General features: G+C 37.5%; 1 protein-coding gene across 1 annotated transcript in view; it reads left to right on the forward strand.

The window, feature by feature from the left end:
• The window catches only part of UVSSA (UV stimulated scaffold protein A), a 50,690-nt gene extending 30,006 nt beyond the window's left edge, over window positions 1-20,684 (forward strand). Inside the window, exons 8-13 of the mRNA XM_084517766.1 lie at window positions 5,544-5,721; window positions 6,683-6,835; window positions 9,858-10,041; window positions 10,887-10,998; window positions 15,944-16,127; window positions 20,286-20,684. Coding sequence (XP_084373892.1) covers window positions 5,544-5,721; window positions 6,683-6,835; window positions 9,858-10,041; window positions 10,887-10,998; window positions 15,944-16,127; window positions 20,286-20,379 — 905 coding nt within the window. The 3' untranslated portion in view covers window positions 20,380-20,684. The remainder of the gene's footprint in view (window positions 1-5,543; window positions 5,722-6,682; window positions 6,836-9,857; window positions 10,042-10,886; window positions 10,999-15,943; window positions 16,128-20,285) is intronic.
• The last annotated feature ends 650 nt before the right edge of the window (window positions 20,685-21,334 follow it).

Raw genomic sequence — 21,334 nt, forward strand, 5'->3', positions numbered from 1 at the left:
GCACTGGAGTTAGGACCCTGGTCCTGATCTGCTATAATTGGATATGTGACATACAGTCTGAATGTTTCTTAGCATTTACAACATTAGAAGTATTTAATTACAATTTTACAGGTGAGATAACCTCATTATATTAATATTTTGAATATATCTGTATATAGACAAACATTCTATATAGCTACGCTTAGGACAACAATTGAGTAAAATTTTGATAATACAGTATTTGAAATGAAGATAATTGCATATTTATGGAAAAAAACATTCCAATAAACTACTTCTACATCCATGTAGAAGTATTGATTGTAGATGTTTCTTCTGATGCATCCTGATCAGTAGATTCTGCAAGCCCTTCCTCACTTTCAAGCAAGGTCCTTCTATGTAAATAAGTTTCACGGGAAATCTGACAGGACACAGCATCCATGGGATGCCTTCTGAAGTTAGAAATTAGTGACTGTACAGGATGCTGATTGTACTTCTGAATTGTTTGTGATATTAGTGTACCTGGCAGGAACTGAGCAATGGCCAGGGATTGTAAAAGGATAAGTAAGAAGCCTGAAAGATCAGGGTGTGAGGAATAGAAAGATTTTAACCTAAATACTGCTACTTTGATTTATTCTGATTCTTAATTATGATTTCAAAACATCTGTAATAAGGGTTAATTAATGACAATTATCATTATAACAAATTAGCATGATCTATAATATAAGCCAAACAAATACTTTAAATACTTAAACACTTTATGTAATGTTAATGAATTTTGTAGTTAACTAACTTACCTTTTTTTCTTTGAATGATTTGAATTTCGAAATTTGGACTAACAAAGTAGAACTCGAAAATTTCTCAATAAATGTAAACGAATGTGCGTGCGTTAAAAGGCAGCTGTGGGCATTGATTTTGGTTGTTTAAAATCTTTGGTTATAAATTCTTGACGACTTTTTGAAAGCAGTGTAATTTATGTAGAAACAGTAATGTGCAGCTGACCATGTGGTAAGTTGCCTTGGGTTGTGTGCATGGCTCCCCTGTGTTGTGAGACTTCTGCTGAAACCACCTCTGGCATTTCAGCATCCTCCCCCAGCAGCAGCAGTTTGATTGGTGGCTTTCAAGGGTAAGATAAGAAACTGTATCTGTTACTCAATTTTCAAATTAATGAGGAAGTTTCCTACCACAAAAAAAAAAAAAAAAAAAAAAAAAAGATAAATGTTGTAACCTGTTTATCCCTGTATGAAGACTTCTTAGAGTTTGCTTATAGCATCTAGTAATAAGAAATTTCTCATTCTCCCAATTAAAAAACCAACTGAATATTCCTTTAATTTGTAATGGTTTCATAATGATCAGCTGTCTGGCAGGGGTGACTTACATAATTCAAAGTTTCATCCCTTATGGATAGCAGAACCAGAGATAATGCCATCTTCCTACCACGTCATCACCGACGGTAGTTGTGTTCATGCACACGGTTGTGCTTAGTGAGAGATAGCAAAACTGGCCTGAAACAATGAAGCTGTTCGGAAGCTCTGCCCCAGCTGTTGCCCTAAACTCTCTGGTCTGTAAGTCCATGTAAAGTAAGCTTTTCAAGGTTACTTAACAGGAAAGCTTACTGTGGCTCTTGAATAAAATGCATTCTGATTTTTTCATTATGAGAACAGTAGAGAGTAAGTGTATAAATATTGTACCTCAACTGCTAGATATTCTTGACAGTTTTGGAGTTCTTCTGTACTAATACAAATCACATGCATTCGGCTTGACTAAGATTCAACGAATGGAAAGCAGAAATTATTGTATTTTTTAAGGAAAGTTGAAGTCGGTAGCACTTGTTTATATTCTATCTCCGTTTTTTCAATTAAACTTAAGTGAATCTGAAGTAGCTAGATTTCGTCTAAATCCACACAGCTGAGGAAACCTGTGCTCGCTCTTTCTCTGAATTTTCACTGAGGGGCTTTTATCTCCCCCTAATCCCACCGTTTCTGTCAGGACATAATCTCTTTCTCAAATTTACATTTTAATTACAAGGCCAGCTGAACTAGCTAAAATCAATAATGTCAGCATTCAGCAGCCTAACTTCAGCTGAAACCCCAGCCTCTCTCTTTCCTTTTATCGATTTGTCTTGTGAACACGGTCTACTTTATTGCTTCAGGCAAATAGGTGCCATTTGGTCAATTTAAACAAAAAAGGGGATTTGAACATTTTTATGATTCTTTCTAACAGCTGCTATTGGAACAATTTGAGCCCAGGTACTGTACTTGCATTAAAGAAAACGCACAGAGCAGCAGAATTCTTAAGAGCAATTTTACTTTGAAAACGACACTTAATCCCACCTGTGTCTTAAAAAACAAAACAAAACCCACCCTGACATTGGATGCCATTCTGATAGCTGTGTCTGTGTGGTGACTCCATCTGGTTAGCAAGAACTAATTTTATAAACAGAAACTTAAAAAAAAAAACAACACAGACAGTAGAGGTGATGTAGCAAGGTATTTACTTTTAGCCATTTTTCTGTTAATGGTTTAAAATAAGAAATCAATGGAAAAAATAGTTTTTCTTGTAACTCTTAAGAATTCCTGTATTGATCTTTTGAATGTGATTTTATCTATCTAAATGTCACATTGTCCGTTTATCTCGTTTCTATGTTGCTGAGTGCTTGTCTCTGCTGTGCTCCTCCTCTCTCCCCCCAAACAAAATCAGTGTAGTGTATGAGCAATCATGCTTTCCATAAACATCATAGAATTTTTTTTAATAAAACAAGGATTTTCTGAGAATTTTTGTCACATATGCACATATTCTCTCTGAAGGAGCAATAAAGGTGTGGTGAGAGATGTATACCTGCTTTTTTATTATTATTATTATTTAAAGGCAATTTGCAAAAGGTACACAACGCAAGCGCTCTCAAAACATTTGGTTTGAACAGCTCTTTTCAGAGAGGCATTCTTGTCATTAAAAAAAAAGAACAAAAAAACATTTAAATGCTAAATGTTTAATATGCAAATACAGTCCAAGCATTACAGGTACGGTCTGTCACATTTTTCTCAGCTAACCTTGTTGTCCCCAAAGGCTCTGTTTGCTTGTAACTGTTCCTAACATAAAAGGAAGCTTGCTCATCTAAATCCTGATGCTTTGAATTTATAACAAAATACTTCAAGTTAATTCTGTTTCACTTCTGTTTCACAGAGCACCTTAGAAGGGCTTCTTCCCTTTCTGTGGAAATGAGAGAAGCTGAGGTGCAGTCCTATCCTTCCTGCCTACCAGATAGATACATTCAGAGTTATTCCCTTCAGTGAATTACTAACTACTGTTACAAAACACTTTTATGGGGGCACCATTATACCTCCTGAATGGCAAGTCCACAGCTGAATAAATTGCATGAGATCATTTCTTTTGCTATTTATCCTAGATATTCCTCTGCTTATGCTATTATCTTAGATATTAGATATATCTAATATCCTAGATATTCCCCTGCTATTATGCATAATTATAATTTGTTATTACTGGTCCTTCTGCTAATTTTGAGGCTGTTTTCTAATGTATCGATTACTCTTTTAAATGATTAAAAAAAAAAAGAAAAAACAATGCGATGTTCTTCAAAGGCTTGTTGACTTTAGGAATCGAAGTTAGACAACAAGGTGAATGTGACGTTCTCACTTTCATTAGAGAAGACGATGTGGGCATGGCTGAGTAAGAGTGTCTGTAAGTCCTTATTGACTGCTGGTGGCTAGTACTCTTTTATCCTCTTCTCTGAGTCCTGCTTGCTTCTTTCTCTTGTCTTGAAAGGAAAGGTAAGCCATCTGCCACAGTTGTTACTGACCTCTGCCCTGCATCACCTGTTCTTAAAACATTTTCCTTTGCTGTGACTAGCATAAACCATACTGGAGAGAGACGTTGTATTCAGAAGATCTGGGAATGACTGAAGTGACCATTTGCTGTATACAGCAAAGTTGAAAGGCCACACATATGCAAGCCAGATCCAGTTGAATGTCTTCTTCTCTTTACCCCCTCTTTATTAGGAGCTTCAGCTTTGTGGAGGTTGAATTGGAATTGTTGGCTCCCTGCAGAGAGAGGATGTCCATGGGCTGGGTTAATCAGGGAGCTGCAAAGGCTTCCTTCTATGCCCTGAGCTTGGAGCCTTGAGAAAGGAGGAGGAGATGTCATTCCCTGCATAAGGACTCACCTCCTGGTTTAGGTACTTGGAAAGTATCAGCTCATATTTACCTAGGGGGAAAATCTAGGTCACCAGCTTGTCGCTTAGTGGTCAGGTCACAGATACCCACATCAACTTTTCTGGTTGATATCTTGTGATACAATTAATAACTAACAAAACAAATTATCCAAACAAGAATACGTCAGGATACAGCTTCAGGGTCGGGGACTCTCTTGCTTCAGGATTGTCTAGAAGGGGGCAAGAGATGGAAGGAAAGTCCCAATTTAATAACAGCTAAAACATGTCAGGTAAACACAGGTTGCTTTTGGTAAGAAAGCTGAGAATATTTGCTGAAAATTTTAGTCGTGTGAAATTGAGATTTTTTTTGTTGATATTTTTTGGGTGGGTGGCATTTCAGCCAATTCTTTAATGAAAAAGCTTTTTGGAGGAGAAGATGCTATTATGTCAGTGTGGGGGATCACATCTCTCCCATTTTAGCTGTCGTTGGCTGAAAAGTTCTTGTAACTACTGCCAGCTAATGGAGTTGCTTCTCTAGCTCAGCTGGTAGAGGCATGTGCTGTCTGACTGCTTGGTCTATCTAATTGCATCATTACAGTCCATGCTGATGGTCTAATCGAGCTGTATAAATTAATTAACTTGGCCCACCGAGCTGCTGCTGCTGTACTTCTGTGCCTGGTAATGCTTTGCACTGTGGGCTTGTTCCTCAGGTGTCGCTCACCCATTTACTGTCTCTTCAGAGTACCCTGTGGCTGTACCGCTGTGCTGCTTGGATATTTTATCTTGGCAAATTTTATGTTTTACTATCTGAAAGAAGAATGCTCCCTAGATAATTCTGTTTGAGGTTGTATTTAGGAATTGAAACTGAACTATTCTCAGTGGTGCCTCTTAACAACAGGAAAAAATAAATATTTGGTTTCATAGTTTCAGCTCTGAAGGGTGAGTATGGTGACCAAGAATCACCAAAGCACAGGGATGTGCCTCACACGCAGTTTTTCCACCAGGTGTGCTTCCGTGCCAGCTGTGCTGTGCGGTGATGGTTCCCGTTCTAGAAACTTGAATACAAAATGCATCGTCACAGTTTAGGCAAATGTGTATTGTTAAAGTTTTGTTCTTCCCAAGATGAAGCATGATCACTCTTTGTTGTCACACCATGTCATAAAAATTTACAAGTTGATTTGCTGTAGTTAGTTACTCAGTATGTTTCTGTTCAAAAATAAGAAAAAATTCAGAGATAGAAATACCACTCTGTCTGTGAGTGGGATTCATGTCTAATGCAAATTGCAAAGACAGCTTTCTGCATGTAGTGAGCATTCTGAGCTGCTTTGGCCCTGCTGTGAAGCATTAAGGGCGGGGGAAGTAAACCTCAAGCAAAACTCAACACTGGGTTCTTTTGCAGGGCTAGAGCCTCAGTCACCCCCAAAAGCACCAGTGAGGAAGACGCCAGCAGGACCAGCTCCAGCCAGCTCCCGAGCCCAGCTGAAAGGGAATGAAGATGAACTTGACCCAACCTGTGCAGCTGCAACACTGAAACTCATCAGAGACAAACTACCGAAGTTAACACCTCCTCATGCCAGGTTATTTTCATTTTAATTCTTATGATTTGTAGAAACCTCTTGCTCTTACTTGTGTTTATTAGTCACAAAAAAAATACGGAAGAGTACTCCTGGACTGGGCAAGCTAAGGTTTAGTCTATCTTGTTCACATTTTAAAGTTACATTTATTTTACTTCGGGGGTTTGTTAGTGATTGCAGTAGGCCCTTAAGGACTCTTTTACTAATCACTTGATTTAGGTTTGATTTGTGTAAGTGGCCCCTGTGAAAAGATAAAACATTATCCCCTCTCCTAACCAACAAAGCCAGCCCCATTTATTGGGGGATTTTTCAGTTTGCAGCTAAACAGAACATATCCTATGCTAAGTTAGAAAGTAGTTTCAGAAGTCTCTTGTTCCTAGTGACTTAAGCTATCTATCAATGCTGTTTGGAGGCATGTTCTACTGATTCCAAAGACGTATTTGTTGTCAATCCTATTCAAAGCTTGGTGAAATTCTAATCTTGTTTAACATCTATCTGTGAGTCTCTGGGGGATAAGTCTGGAGTAATCTACTTAGTGGTGTGTTCCTAAAAAGACACTTCTGTGTTGTCCGAAAGAAGACACTTTGCTAGGTTTTGAGGGCTTTCCCAAACTGGAATGTGATCTCAGAAAGAGAAAGGGGTTTACTTCATTAGAACTCCAGAATTTGGAATAACCAGGTATATGTTTTGAAAAAGTGTACATTTTTTTTTTACATTTGTAAAATTAAAGCTAATTTTTAAAAAGTTAATGTTTCAGCTTCATGATGCACTGTGCTATGCTTACATTGTGTGATTTTACAGTCTGTATCCTTTGGGGTGTGGGGAAAAAAAAAAAAAAGACAACCCTGAAAAGGTAGTTGTAGTCCTAGATCTAAACTAATATTAGTGGTATGAAAAACTAATGTAAACAGAAAAAGTTGTAATTGTGGTTGTTCTCTATTGACTTTTCATCATTTTTCTCCAGCGAGTCTGCATCTACTGAGCCAGCAGCTTCAGAAGAGCCTGACAGTAAGAGAAGAAAACTAGAAGAGGAAAGAGCTAAAGCTCCCCTCATGCCTTTTGGGTTAGATCTTCACTACTGGGGACAGGATCAGCCAAGCGCTGGGAAGATTCTCAAGTAAATGCTCTTTTTCTTTTAAGACAAATTAAACAAATACACAGATTTACTTTTACTCAAGTAAATGCTCTTTTTCTTTTAAGACAAATTAAACAAATACACAGATTTACTTTTACTCAGAGGTCATGCAGTGGGGTGACTGCTATTTCTTTTGATAATTACTTTTTTTCTTTTCTTTGTGTTGTAGGACCCATAATCAAAGTCAGAAATTCTACCTTAAAGTGGTATTTGTTTTGAGAAGATGTGGTACTAATTAAATGTCCTTTGATACTTCAAAGCACATTTTTTCTGCTCTTTTCATGTTTGTGTATTATTTGCAGTATGGCAGCACTTAGTCCAATTTAAATCAGTACCTGATTCTGTGAAGTGCTGTGCAAGTCCATGATAGACAGTCCCTGTGCTGGAGGCTTCACAGTCTAAATAAATAACAGACAAGGTAGGAGAAAGACCAGGGAGGTGTCATGGATATTTTTCCCGACTTTACAGAGTGGTGACTGAGGAAATTGATATGCTTGTTCAGTCACAGAAGAGGAGGTGGCAGTTACAGGATTTGCATTTCAATCTCTCACTTCCCATTTTTGTCTGGGAAGGTTCTGTGTTTCTTGGAGATGAAGCATTGCTGGTTTGGGGAAAGCTCTAGGAATGTTGGGGAGAATAGATTAGAGGTATACAATCACAACTTGTTTCTGGCAGTTTGTTTTTAAAGTCCATTTTTTAGTACTAGCATTTTTATATGAAAGTTGGGTTGCAAAGTCTTTCCTATGTGTATAAATTCCATACAAGTCCACCAGAAACTTAGTATCAGTGTGTACCATACTTGGCTTGAATAAGGCAAAAATCATTGACTGGCTGAGTTGCAAATCAAATTCGTATATTCTCAGCAGTATTACTTTAACTTAGTTTGTTTTCTTACCAACACAAATCAAATAAAAACCCCATAATCATTATATGGGCTGGAGTAATGCTGTGCAAAAAACAAGCAAACAAAAAAAAAACAACACAGAAATGGTGCTTCAGTGTGAAACCAAGGGGTTCACTTCACCATCGTCTCCACATTTTGACACAGAGGAATTTAGATTTTCATGACAAGGTCTACCCTGCCTGATGACATGTAAATTTTTTATTCCTCACTTCATGTCTTCACAATAGCTAGGTGTATTTCCACACTTTGGAAATGAGCCTAATTTGCTGATTTTCAGTGCATTTTTAAGATAATACCCCCTCAATTCCATCAGTTAGATTGGTTTGGGTACATTTCACTCTATCTTAATTTAACTATAAAGAGACAGTGTTTGCAGAAAGGAACAAGGGCAAAACTTTTCACCAGTACTTGATTGTATAAAATGCTGAATATGTTTTAAATTATTGAAAACAAGTGAAATTTGATACATAACAGTGCTTTAGCACAGATACTCCAAGCTTTGGGCTCTGTCTGGTGAGGTGTAAGCTCTTCAAAGACTGGTTACGATTTTCAGCAAGGCTTTAAGAAGCATTTGTCTGTGCTAATGCCAAAAAGGTAGTAAGGCTTTATTTTACATTGCAAATGAGTTATTCAAGTCATAAGTAAAATCAAGCATATTTCACTGCCTATCTGCCTTGTGCTGTACTGTTTTATTTTTATGCTTCCCATTAAAATAGAGGGCACACTTCTGAACCTTATGGTCTATAACTGCAGATATGCCAATCTAACCAAAGATAATTTAAGTAACTGTGCGCACACAATACCAGTGACCCCTGGGTGTAATATGTATTTATTGAAAAATTAAGATAGTCATTGACCAACTCTTAACTTTTCTATATGCACACATACTATCTTACAGAGATGCCTAGAAACAAAACAAAACAAAAACAAACAAAAAATAGAAAATAATGGAGTGTGTATGGAATTTGCATTTTTAAAATCTGAAATGGAAAAGTCTTTCCCCTTCACCTATTTAACGTTATGCCTCCCAACAGCACGTATGAGAAAGTCAGATTTTAAAATGTTGACAGTGAGACTGGCTATCGGGAAGATTGTTTTTCGAACACTTTTTTTTCAGCTGGTGTGAGTAGGAGTGAGGTGTTGGGCTTCTGGCTGCTCATCTGTTCCCCTACTCATGCCTCTTATGAAAAGATTTTATTTGTCACATACATCTTTTTTCAAACAAAAATCTGCCTTTTCAAAGCATTGCTTAAATTGCACCATGAGATCCTTACTTCCCTTCTTTCACATTCCCTGTGTCTTTTGACACTGTACTAATCTTTACAGTAGAATAATGAAGAGCTTATTTGCCTATATATGTCTGTAAATGTAGGTAAGGTTCTCTAATTTTAAAATAGATTTTCAATGGACTAGCTTAATTTCCTGGAGGAACACCTCATAAGTTTCTCAGAGTTATTAATATGATATAGAAGAACAGCCCACGGAACCTAGAAGAAAAAAATTCTGTAAGACTCGGCAGAGGGTTTGCTCTTTTCCTGGGTATCAAAATATTGCCACATGCCCTGATTTCAGCTCCTGCTTCTCTGCTGCTACAGGAGTACAGCTGTCAGGAATAAGATCAGGCAAGTTAAGATCAAGCTGTTTCCTCCCTGATCTATCTTCCGTGACTCACAGTAGAAGTATTTTTTTATGAAGAATATTAATACAGAATTACAAAATTATTCACTGAAACTGGGTATTGGATAACTGACTCTCAATGCCAAGTCACCAGCTAGGGCTAAGAGTGGTAGAAGGTGAGCAGATTAAACAAGAACTTGATGCTAGTCAGGCTTTGGTAATATTTTAAAAAACATCATCATCATAAGGCAATCTTAAGAAAGAAAGGGAGTCTTAAAAGAGAGTGGTAGATTTTTATTTTTTTTCTAGCTTGCTGATAAAGCTTCCCCTCCTTGTAAATGCAGGTTTACCCCAGGATTATGCTGGCTCCTTTATGTGCTTTCTACACGCTGAACTTGTGTCTGATGCAGGTGGCTCAGCGAGCCTGGACAGGAAAGGCACAACATTTCTATAGACAAATACATTTTTTTATTGTTTTCCCAGATTTTCTTCTGAGCATCGATTTTGGGCACCCAGTGAAGTAGAGGAAGAGGTGGAAAATAACGAAATAGCTGAAATGTTAAAAACTAGATATATAACATTTGCTGGCAAGTTTGAACCAGTGAAGCATAAATGTCGAGCACCAATGCCTAATGGAAGTCTGTGCGAAAGACAAGATCGGATTAAGGTAGGCACCGAGTAACATAACTTCCTGGATATGTGCTGTGTGGAGAGGATGTCATTAAAACATACCTATAAACGTTAATTTTGCACTATAAATACGGCTCAAGGGATTGAATGAAAGTTGTTTCTGGAGAAGTTTGCTGTTGCTGTGTGTTTCACATAGGAAGTGTCCTTTCTGTAATGAAGTTGTAGACATTTAAAGAGCGCTGAAATATTTCTGGCATTCATTGTAGATATTTATATTATTATTATTATTGTTATATTTAAGTACTTTACAGTACAAAGCAGTGACAGTTTGTTGCTTAAAAATTTTCCTTGTTTGGAGCATATTTGACACTAACAGTTTTTAGAAACATGAGTGCTTGGGGGGCAAAGAGATTTTATTTACAAATTAGATTTTATGAAAGCTAAATGCTGTACAACCTCAAAGCATGAGCTCTACTGAGGAGAGATCCTTTGTGTAAATACTTCGTTCAATATCTCTGTTCTTCTTGTATTTGAGATTGAAGGTTCTGAATGCACTAAAGTACTTCAGATGGGTTTGTTATGTGATAAGGATGTAATGTAGACAACAAATATGATGTAGGATGAGCACCCTTGTTCCAGACATGACAGGTTGTGCTACCTGTTCTCTTGAAACCAAATATTCATATCACAAAGAGATTGTTTATTTGAGATTCAGAATGTATTCAACACATGATGCTTATGGGATCCTGATGCCTTCTAAGGAGGACTGGGGTTCAGATGTACAGTTTTATGACTTGATTCCAGGCATAAGCTATGCTGGATAATGTGTAAACATCTTTTTATTCCGAAGTTTTGAGATTTTTTTTCCCTTTCTTTGTGCAGTGCCCTTTCCACGGAAAGATAATTCCTCGGGATGAGCGTGGGATTCCTGTTAATGCAGAGGACAGAGACAGAGAAGAAAAGATGCGGTTTGAGAAGCAAGCAGCTGAGCCAGGTTTGTGTCTCCGTAGCACCTAAAAACAATGTCAAAATATTAGATAGAGGTGGGAGCTAAACATACTGGGCTTTTTTCAAAGATTATTTTACATGTGCTTACATACACTATATAAAATATTGACAATATCTACAATATATTTACATATTTATATTACATTATTTACAGTATCTACAGTGTCTACAATTGGACAACAATCTCAGTACACAGTTGGACATCAAATGAGAGGTTATATGGAAGAAAACCTAATTCTTTTGTTAAAAAGGCACAGGTTGAGATCCACAGAACTGGATCATATTTCTGTTTTGCTCCTAGCTCCGTTCTCTCATTTAAATTCCTGTTGATTTTAATTTTCAGATCATTTGCAATGATTCTTGCTTATCTCCTAAGTATGGATGAATGTATACACAGAGTAAGGTTAACTTTACGTTGTTCTTTATTTTCTGTAGTTCTCATAATGTTCCTAACACTTCTCAAGCGGACAAATTATTTTCTTTATCACAAGGAACATGTATATTGAAGGCAATTAAGCCTATTTCCTGGGAGATGCTTGACTGTAACTATTCCCACACCTTGGCAAAATAAGTTGTCTAACTTCGCTGGTCCCTAACAGTTGTAGTTTATGTGATGAAATTTTAATATTATTAGGACTACTCCAAATATTGGCAGAGTGTTTTTGTTGTCACAATGCAGGCATTTATTTTTCTTGTATCTTCTCATTTGTATTTACATGTATTTTAGAAGGAGAATTCTTGTCTTCCTTATGCTTTCTTTCTGTGCTGTGCTACAAAGTACTCTGACTTAGGGAAGCACTTGCCTAGAATTCTGTTGGTGTTTTATCCAGTCTGGTAGCAGACACAGTATTTGGAATGGGCTTGAGAAAGGCAGCAAAAGAACCTGCACTATTTAATTGTTTACTGTTTAATACACAATATTCTATTTTGTTCTTGAACAATGGGGATGGACAACTAAACTAATAGTCTGAACCTTGTATTCTGGCTACTGCGTTCAGGTAGGATGCTCTGAAGGGAAGACCTGTCATTCCCCAAGATTATTGTACCATTTTTAGGTGAGATAAAGCTCTGGACTGTTAGGTAAGCAATGCAGGAAATGAGAAGGGCAGCAACCAATGAACACACAGGCAAGAAGACTTCCAAGGAGACTAAGGGACTTCTTTTTTTCAGTGGTACAATTAAACTCCATTAGCAATAGACAGAAGGTAGATTTTCATAGATCCCCAAGAGGATATCTAGAATGAAGCAAAAGGACGTTGATGCACTACAAAGGAAGATGGGAGAGAGGGATCTATCCAGCAAGACATAGTGTATAGCTGGAGGGAACAGATTTGTTTTCAGAGGTGTTATTTACTCTGCCTTCCCCAGGTGTTAGTTGTCTCTGTTTAAAACTAGTCTAGGTGAGTACTCTGCATTCTAATTAAACTTACCCTTAGGCTTTATCACTTTGATACCTTGCAGTATGGTCCCTTAAGAAGAGAGTTGGTAATTTCTCTCTTAAGCTCTGGCTGACTTCTCACCAGTTTCATAATTATGTATATTATGAGTGAGGGTACTGAGTTTTTCACAAAAAATGTGCATAAAGAACAGTAATTGATCTGTTATCCAAAAAGGTCAGTGATGAATAAAGGTGCATTTAAACATATAATCAATCCAGCCAGTTTCCTGTGATAGAGGTTCAAGTGACAGTGCTTGGGCATTACCAGCACCCCACGAAAGCAGCAGTCACTGAACACCTTTTGGTGTCCCCAGGTGTCAAGAAGTGCTGCGTTCACAGGCAGTTTCCATCATTTTCCAAGTAGAGTGAAGTGCTCTAAGCTGGCTTCCAACCAACAGTGGAAATACAGGAAATATAGTGAAGACAGGCCAGGGGCAGGGAAGTTGTGCTAAAAAGGAAAGTTCCCAACTCAGTTATGACAAACTAAACCCACCAAATTAAGCTATGAGGTGTTCTTGAGGGACTAGTTTCAAACTGGAAACCAATACTTTGGTATAAAAATCACTTGCGCTGAAAAATATTGATTTTTTTATTTATTCTGTGAAATTGCCATTGCTCGAGGCTAGACATAATACTTATTTTTATTACAGTGTCAGCACGGTGTTGTTAGAGGCTTCTCACCTCTGGCCCACAAGGATGTGTGTGTTAGTCCCAAACCAGTGTTGACATTGCTGTGTTGCATTATTGAGTGCCGTCGTTAAGCTGAGATGTCACACAAAGGTCCATCCTGGCTGTCTGGGGAGATACTGAGCAGGCTACAACACTTAATTTATTGGACAAAACCTTCAAGGTTTCTAAAGCCATATATACACCAGATGTCACTGAATACTTTTATCCACTGCTTTTTGTTTGTTTCTTTTCTTCCTGTGCCTTGGATTTTTTATATTTATTTTATAATATTTTCAGTAACCTTTTCAAAGTTTTTTTTTTTTGTTTGGTTGGTTGGTTTGGGTTCATGGTTTGGGGAGTGGAGGGAGGGTTATTTTTTTGTTGTTTCTTTTTTTTTTTAGCTTAGACTTGAACAAAGTGCTGCTGTGGAAAATGTACAAGTAGAGAACCACAGTAAGTGCTTTGATCATATGATTGAAAACATCATTTGCTAATGATGACAGCTTGAAAAATGCCAAACATTAAAACTGGGAGATCAGTTTTGTAATGAAATTCCACAAACATTCTTCCTATGTCTTTTTCCTATTGGACGGTAGGTTAATTTTATCCTTACATGGTTGAAGAGGAAAACAATTCTGTAAAAGTAACACAGTTTGTGTGATAAGGCCTTGTGTTTTGACAACACTGTCACTGATATTATGAAGCATTTTTCAACTTAGTGTATAAAATTTTGAATCCTAGCTAATGTCCACAAAATGGTGCTTTGGGCTCTTTGGTCCTGAAACAATGAATCATAAGGGATTAAGCTGACCTGCTAATCTGCACTGTTCATCCTTTTCCAATAGTTCGCACACAGGAGCAAATTAAGTGCCTATTTTTTGTGTCAACCCTGAAGAGTATCTGGTTTTTCAGCCCTTAGTGACTTGTTAACAAACAGGTATCAGGACAGGCTGGTGAAGGCAGGCCGCTGGCCAGTCAGATGTGAAATAGCATCTCTTTACTAACTACAGTATTGATTCCCGCCTACCCTTGCAAACTGTGTAATTTTCTTTTCCCTGCTGCTAAACTCAGTAACAATGTATGAAGAGCTTTAGGGGCCCATCAATGCTCAAAAAGGCTGCTCTTCCCTGGCATTCTATTGATTTTTCTCAAAGGCTTTTAAATTGCTCCTTCATTTTACTCAAATGCTCATTTCATCTCTACTGGATGCCGGCATTTTTTCGTTGTGTTTAAACAATTGCTCCATTCACTGGGTTCCTAAACTGTGACGCCTTCTTATTACTGGGAGATAAACTGTTTAGACAGTTTTCCTTAATCTTGGATTAATCGTTCCTGTATCTGAATTGTGCTGTTCTGTATTCCTTCACCTCCAAAAAAAAAAAAAAAAAAAAAGACACCAAAAGAACCCACCTCTTGAAGTCTCACGATCTATCAAGTATATGTGCTCTATTTTCTCCCTCTATACATCTCCTGCTCAGTTCCTACGTAACTCCATTTTCGTCATTTTTTTTTTCTGTGTTGGATTTTAACCTGTCTTTGCTTTCGCATATCATACTAGTAGGTTACATCTAACTGTTCCTTGGAAAATTGCTCTGGGATTCCTAAACACCGTGTTCTTAAGTGCCTCTGACCTTCTTGAAATGTTGTTACTGATATTTGTTATGCTCACTGACCAGCTTGGTGCAGAAGTGAAGTTGTATTGTCATTTAGCACCGCATATTCTCCCATATCTGCATAGATTTTAAATAAGAGAAGTTTGGTGTTTCAGTTTCTGCAGGCAGCAAAGTCAGGCTGACATACGTGAAGCTCTATGACAAATGATTGGCAATTAGTGGTTATTAAAAGGAGGAATTCTGACATTGATGCTGAATTTGGACAGTGTTACTCTCAAACCATGTGCTCAAAATGTTTAAAATGTGGAACCATTTTCTTAAGTTTGCATAGGTCAATTTTCCTACGTGAAGATATCTGTCCTTTAGACACATTTTTTGCTTATTTCTACTTTTATTTTTCATTCTTCTTGTTCTGCTGTGCAAGACATAATACTAATGATGAAAGATGACTGCTTCCTTGAAATTACAGTCTAAATCATTTATGCTTATTCCCATGGTAGCAACTGTGATCAGACTCCACTCGCGGTGGGTGGTTGGATTCTGAAGCATTGAGAATTTGATAAAACCATAAAACAAGTTTGTGAAGAGAGAAATTTGCTTGTGCTATTGTCAAAATAAAAACAAAAAACAGTTTTACTTAGAAAATTAAGCTGATGAAGTGCGGAATACTTTGAAAAAATTATCAAATGTAAAATTGGGCTTATGCCAACAGGGTTCTTTTTGTCATATTCAAGAATGCTTTTAAAATATCAGATGAAGAAATGTTAAAATATCATCACCCCGCTCTACTCTAAAATTGACAAATTCCGTATTTTTTATTTTTTAATCTTATTCAGAATTTATTTCTGGAGGTAAGTACCACAGCTAACTCGTTGGCACTTTGCTCAGTTTTTAACTGATGATCACTGTGTTTATGTCATGCATGGAATAGCTTCCTTGAAATCTTGCTACTGTGCTGCTGTAAGAGCTTGTCTTTATACAGAACGGTTTTGTCTACAGCAGCTAGTAGATACCAATCCCAGCCTGGCAGGGCTTTTTCATCAAGGTCTGTGGTTTTGACTAATTGCCTTATCCTCCCTCCTTTTGTGTATGCAATTTACAGCACACTGACTGTTGTTGCCTGGTAGTGGCAAGAACTTTTACCTTAGGAGATTGCACGTTCTTCTTAATTTTGAAGTTTCAAAGTGCATGTTTTTTTTTCTTTTAAACAGAGTGGCGAGATCCAGAATTCATGAGAGAAGTTGAAGCAGCTACAGGAGTGGATCTTGGTTCCTCTAAAAATGATGGGAAAGGAGGGAAAAAGAAAGGGAAGAGGAAAAAATACCCAAATCTGACAGACCTGAAGCAGCAGGCCAACACTTCTCGTTCACGGCTTGAGAAGAAAGTCTTCAATAAGTAAGATATTTACTTTTTCTAATGTCTGCTAAATCGTTGTTTCTCTTTGTTACAGCAGTGTTTTCCCTTTCTACATTAACATGCGCTTAGCAAACAGCTTTCTTTGCCAATGGCAGAGCACAAATGCCTTTCATGTCTCTGGAGGGCAGGGACTAGCAGGTAGTGATGACCAGGGTTATTTCTTAGGAGTTGATTTGCAACTAATTCAGAAAGCTTTCCCTTTTGGCCCATCGCTCATCTTTTTAAAAACCTGTAATTGCTGTAGTGGTTTCTTTGGATGATCATTTGTTAACCAGATGGATGCTACTCTGTGTGTGCATAACGTACTGAATCTGAAAAGAAAATGAAGCGTTCAGAGTGACACAACTTATGGCACCAGACACACACTGGAGTAGTGTAGATGAAGTGAAAGTGAAGGGATTTTTTTTCCTTTTGAAAGCCCAAGGTGAGCTGTCCTGAGCAGTACTTTAACAAAAGCATCTGTCAAAAACCCTTGGCAGTTGCCCTCAAGCCTCTGATGTATGTTCAGAGACATTCCCAAACTTTTTACTGCCACTTCAGCTTCTTTGCTCCTGTGTATTTTTCCTCACTCTGGTATATACAAAACTTGTAGCCAGGTGTGATGCACCACTTTCCAATCCACACCACGATTCTTTTCATGTGTTACTCAGACATGCTGCCAGAGCATTTTCTTCTCCTTTGCTGAGAAATGCATTAAGAAAGATATTTGGATCTTTGTGCTACGCTCCTTTTTCACTTAACCTTTACCATCCCTTGTTAATATCAGGGGAGTGGAACCTGCTGCACATCTCTTCTCTTTTCAGTGGAAGAGTTTGGAAATGAATGCTACCTGTACCAGAGACTTGCAGACATGGTGTTGTTCTCAGGATCGTGCTGTTCCTATATTTCTCCCTTTCCTCCTAGCACATGTGCAAAGAGTTGCTTTCTGGCTAAATGAAGGCCTGGAGCTAACTATTTGGGCTGCAAAGCAGCAACACTCAGAAGCGTTACGATCATAAAATAATCATAACTTCCACATACTGAAGTCTAAACATGAATGCACCCAAGGTCATTTATGCACCCTTACCTTTATTTTTAAAAAATGTAACCAATAGTTACTTATTTGTAAGAAAGCTTGGCTTCTCTGAGATGCAGTTTAATGAATTGATTATTTAGGTCACTGAACATTCTCACAATTTCACCTTGATAGTTACACAACTTTCTAGCTCAAGGTAAAAAGAGTTCTGAAAGTCCAGGTAGTTTGTTAGTAATGTGGTTCTGTTGAAGCAAGAATATTGCAGAAAAGTAAAGTAACACAGGGTTGCTACTGTAAGCATGGGACCAAAGTGGTTTGCAACATGCCTGCCTCTCTCATGGTAGGCTTGTGAATGTGATGTTTAAGTTCATGAAGTTTTAAAACTTAAGTTTTTAAAATCCAGAAGTCATCAGCCAGCTCTCTACCCCAAAATCTACAGTGGTACAAAACATGAACCTGCATTGCTAAAATGCTTCAAGCCACTGTTATTTGGGGATTATTAGTTTGAGGTAACTTGAATATCTGTAGTAAATATGGGCATTGTAGAAACCTGTTGATTTTTTTTTTTATTACTCTACAGAAGAAATTACTTTTTTTTCCTTTCTGAAACAGAATTTACTTCTAGGAAGCTTTCTCATGCCATCCTGATGGACACTCAATGACATTTAGAAATTTCAGACAGGTGTCTGTAACTTAGGTAAACAGATGAGAACTTTAAAGGAAGTAAACTAGCTCAGATGCAAGTGGGATTTTACAATCCCCCCGCCCCCAGGCTGAATGGATTTTAGAACATCCATAGCACTATATGTCTGCTCTGTTATGCCATTTCTTATATCTAGTCTTGGTTAGATGTGGCTGCAACATAGATTTGTCCAAGCATACTCTGGTCTTTATCCTACAGGAAGCAGCTGCAAGTGTTTAAAGAGTTTCACATGTTAAAGTAGTATTTAAAGCAAAGTAAGCAGTGGAAAGTTGTCAAATCAAAAAAAAAGAAAAGTTAAAAAATCATTAAGTTATTTCCTAAGCATACTAGGTGAGTTGAACAACATCTAAAACACAGTATTTGTTTAAAATCCATTTTCCCTTTTTCTGATGTAATAGTTACAATAACAAAGCCAACTCCATGTTGCTTTTTATTACAAAATAACGTTTTCTGTGAAATTCTCAAGTTACTCAATACTAGCTGAAGTCAATAAAGCATACAATTAGAAGAAATTTGTATCAGGTTTAACAATATAAATTGAAAAAGTTGGTTTTGGTTTACTGTGCTTTTTGCTAATGATTTTGAATGTTAGTGCCAGGCACAGGGAATCAAACCTGTCATGTTTTAATAGGTTTCATGCTTTGCAGCACTAAACAAGATGATAACCTTGGCTCCTTATAACAACCCCAAATTACTTGAAATGTATAGGTGATAAACCCAGGCTCTGGTCTGCCAATACAGCTAAGTGAAATTGCACAGAGATCATCAAAGTGGGATCTCATTTCATTTACAGTATCGCACAATCCAGTGGTGCTAATGTAAAACCTACATGACATGAAAGTGTCAAGGCCACTCAGCACTGCTAAAGGCTCACTTTTCTCCTACCAATTAGGCAATATTTGAAGTGCAAAACCATGACCACATTTTCTTTACTCTGGTAACTTTATTGGTAGAATTTTGTTAAAAAAGACCACTTCCAAGGTGTTTTTTCAGAATGCTGTCTTTGATTACAGTTGCTGCTGAGAAAATCTTTAATCCCACCATTTAGAAGCATTATTGAGAAGTATCCTCTGTCTTCAGATGTTTCAAAATTGCTTTTAAAGTGAAGCCATTAAAAGGAGCAGTTTTCTGTAACAGAAATCAACTTGCCTTTCAGAGGTAACCATAGGAGCAGAGCTGGAATAGTGTGTCAGGCCCAATCCTGAAAAAGGCTAGTGCACAATACCTGGTAGATGCCTTTTCCTCATTTTACCAGACACCCTGCAGCATCCCTAGAAGTAGCAGAGAAAGGTAGACTCTGACAACACAGAGTCTAACAGCACTAGACTTGAAACCATCCACTTGGTACGAGAGGACTTGCAGAGTGCATTTCTGGTATAGAAATGGACAGAGACACATCCATGAGTGCCACAGTCCCTCAGATCAAGCCCTTAGCTGCTATACCTTCCAGACTGGCAGAACATCCAGGCCTTTACAGAAGTGTTCAGAAATAACTTCTTGAAAAGCAGCACCAGGGTGACATTTTAACATACCTGCAACTTTCAGCCTCAGATGTTTGGGCTTTCCTGCTAGAAGCTTCCAAAGTCACTGGGGAAAAAAAAAAAAAAAAGTGGAACTCTGGAGTCCAGTAAAGAAAATTTACATTCTGCACTCATCAGCTTCCATAAGCTTTTGTAGGGACAGATACACACAACAGAACATTCTCTTCATTGTTGCTGTGGCCTTCCTTTCTTCTGCTTTCTTGCACCTCTGAAACCGTGAACTCCTTTTTCTGCCTTTCTATTCTGCAATATTAAGTTATTTATCTGCATATACACGTAAGTGTATGACAGTCTTTGCTGTACTCCTAAGATAGTGTTGTGGTCATGGATTAAACAGTTGGTGCTCAAGAGAGCCTTATTACTCTGCATATAGCTGATGAAACTGGGTTTTAAAAACCTCTGGAAGGGAAGTTGCTAAATGAATTATACTTGAACATCAACCACTTCCCATATAAAAACATTCTAAATTTTGCAGGTGGTATTTGGTAAGGGTTTCTGAGTGTTGGCTAGGCTCTTTAAAATCCTGTTAGGTGCTTTTAGTCACTTTTTTTCATCACAGATTGGTTATTTGCTTTTGAAAAAAATAAACTTGTTATGTGTGACTGTCAGAAATAATGCTAGGAGGGTGGAATGCACAGCTATTAAACTGAAAGACTTCAATTTGTTTACTCCTGTTAATAAAATCATTGCTGAATTAAACTATTTGTATTGCTGCAGCTAATTTGATTAACAAGACAAATTTGTTCAGCCTCATCAGTGCAGTGTTCAGAAGCCTGATAGCAATTAATCATAGTTCATTTTTCCCCCAACATTCATAAACAGTCTCTGAGATTGCCTAGAATCAACATAACTGTTTTTATACTTTGTTTCTCTTTCAGAGGTGCTGTGAAAAGGGTGGTGAAAGCAATGAATCAAATGGACCAAAGGAAGCATGAGAAGTTTGCCAACCAGTTTAACTATGCACTGAATTAAATTGTAATAAAACAAAGGGCAAGACGACTAACAAGACTACAACTGCACAAAACCTTTAGCGCAGGCCTTCACCTTTAAACTAAAATATGGTGCTGTATGTATTTTTACTGGGGTTATTTTTTAAATTATTTTCACCTTCTAATATATTTGATAATTAACATGAATTTTGGCAAAGATATGGTGGTATATCATTGAATGCATTTAACAAGTTGATAATTACTTAATATGTACATGAAATAGAACTTATTTTATGATTTGCACATACTCTGAATAAAATGGTCAGGCTTTTTTTTTTTCCTTCTTAAGGGACTCATGTAATTTATACCTTGGTTGTCAGCATGCGTGTTGTAATTTGTCTTGACTTTCACACCTTCAGAAAGATACCTTAGAAACAGTATCAATTTAGATTTTTTTAAAATGAGAGTTGGCAACACAGGGAGTACTTGCTCAGCCTACTATTCTAGAAAGAGCACCACATCAAGCAGCCCTCTAACCCCTGCAGTACCTTTGAAGGCCTCTTACATCGGAAGAAAGATGCCATTCAGTTGATGTCTTCTGATAGCAAAAGGAATCAAGTTGGATTCCAGCAGGTCCAGGAGCTAATTCAAATTCAGTAGCTGTGGCACCAATGTAGAAGCTGAACTGTTGAAATTAATCCTGGTCTGCCTCTTGTCTTCCCAAAATGTTCTCCCAGTATCTTTCAGAACTCAATCTAGAAAGCTCATTATGAGAAGTTACGGAGATATGGGGACTATGCTGGGGATTAAGTGATACCCAAAAAAATAAAGCTGCAGTACAAAGTGAAAGTAGGAAGTTTTAAAAAAATTACGTGGGTGGCTTACTGCACAAGTGAACTGCTTGCCTTGTATTGTTGGGATCCTGTGCTGATACATCTAAGCACCCAAATAGAACCACAACTCTGTAGACTCCTCTGACTCCAGAGGAGTAACACACA

The sequence above is a fragment of the Aythya ferina genome (assembly GCF_964211825.1).
Source record: "Aythya ferina genome assembly, chromosome: 4".
Lineage (NCBI taxonomy): Eukaryota > Metazoa > Chordata > Aves > Anseriformes > Anatidae > Aythya > Aythya ferina.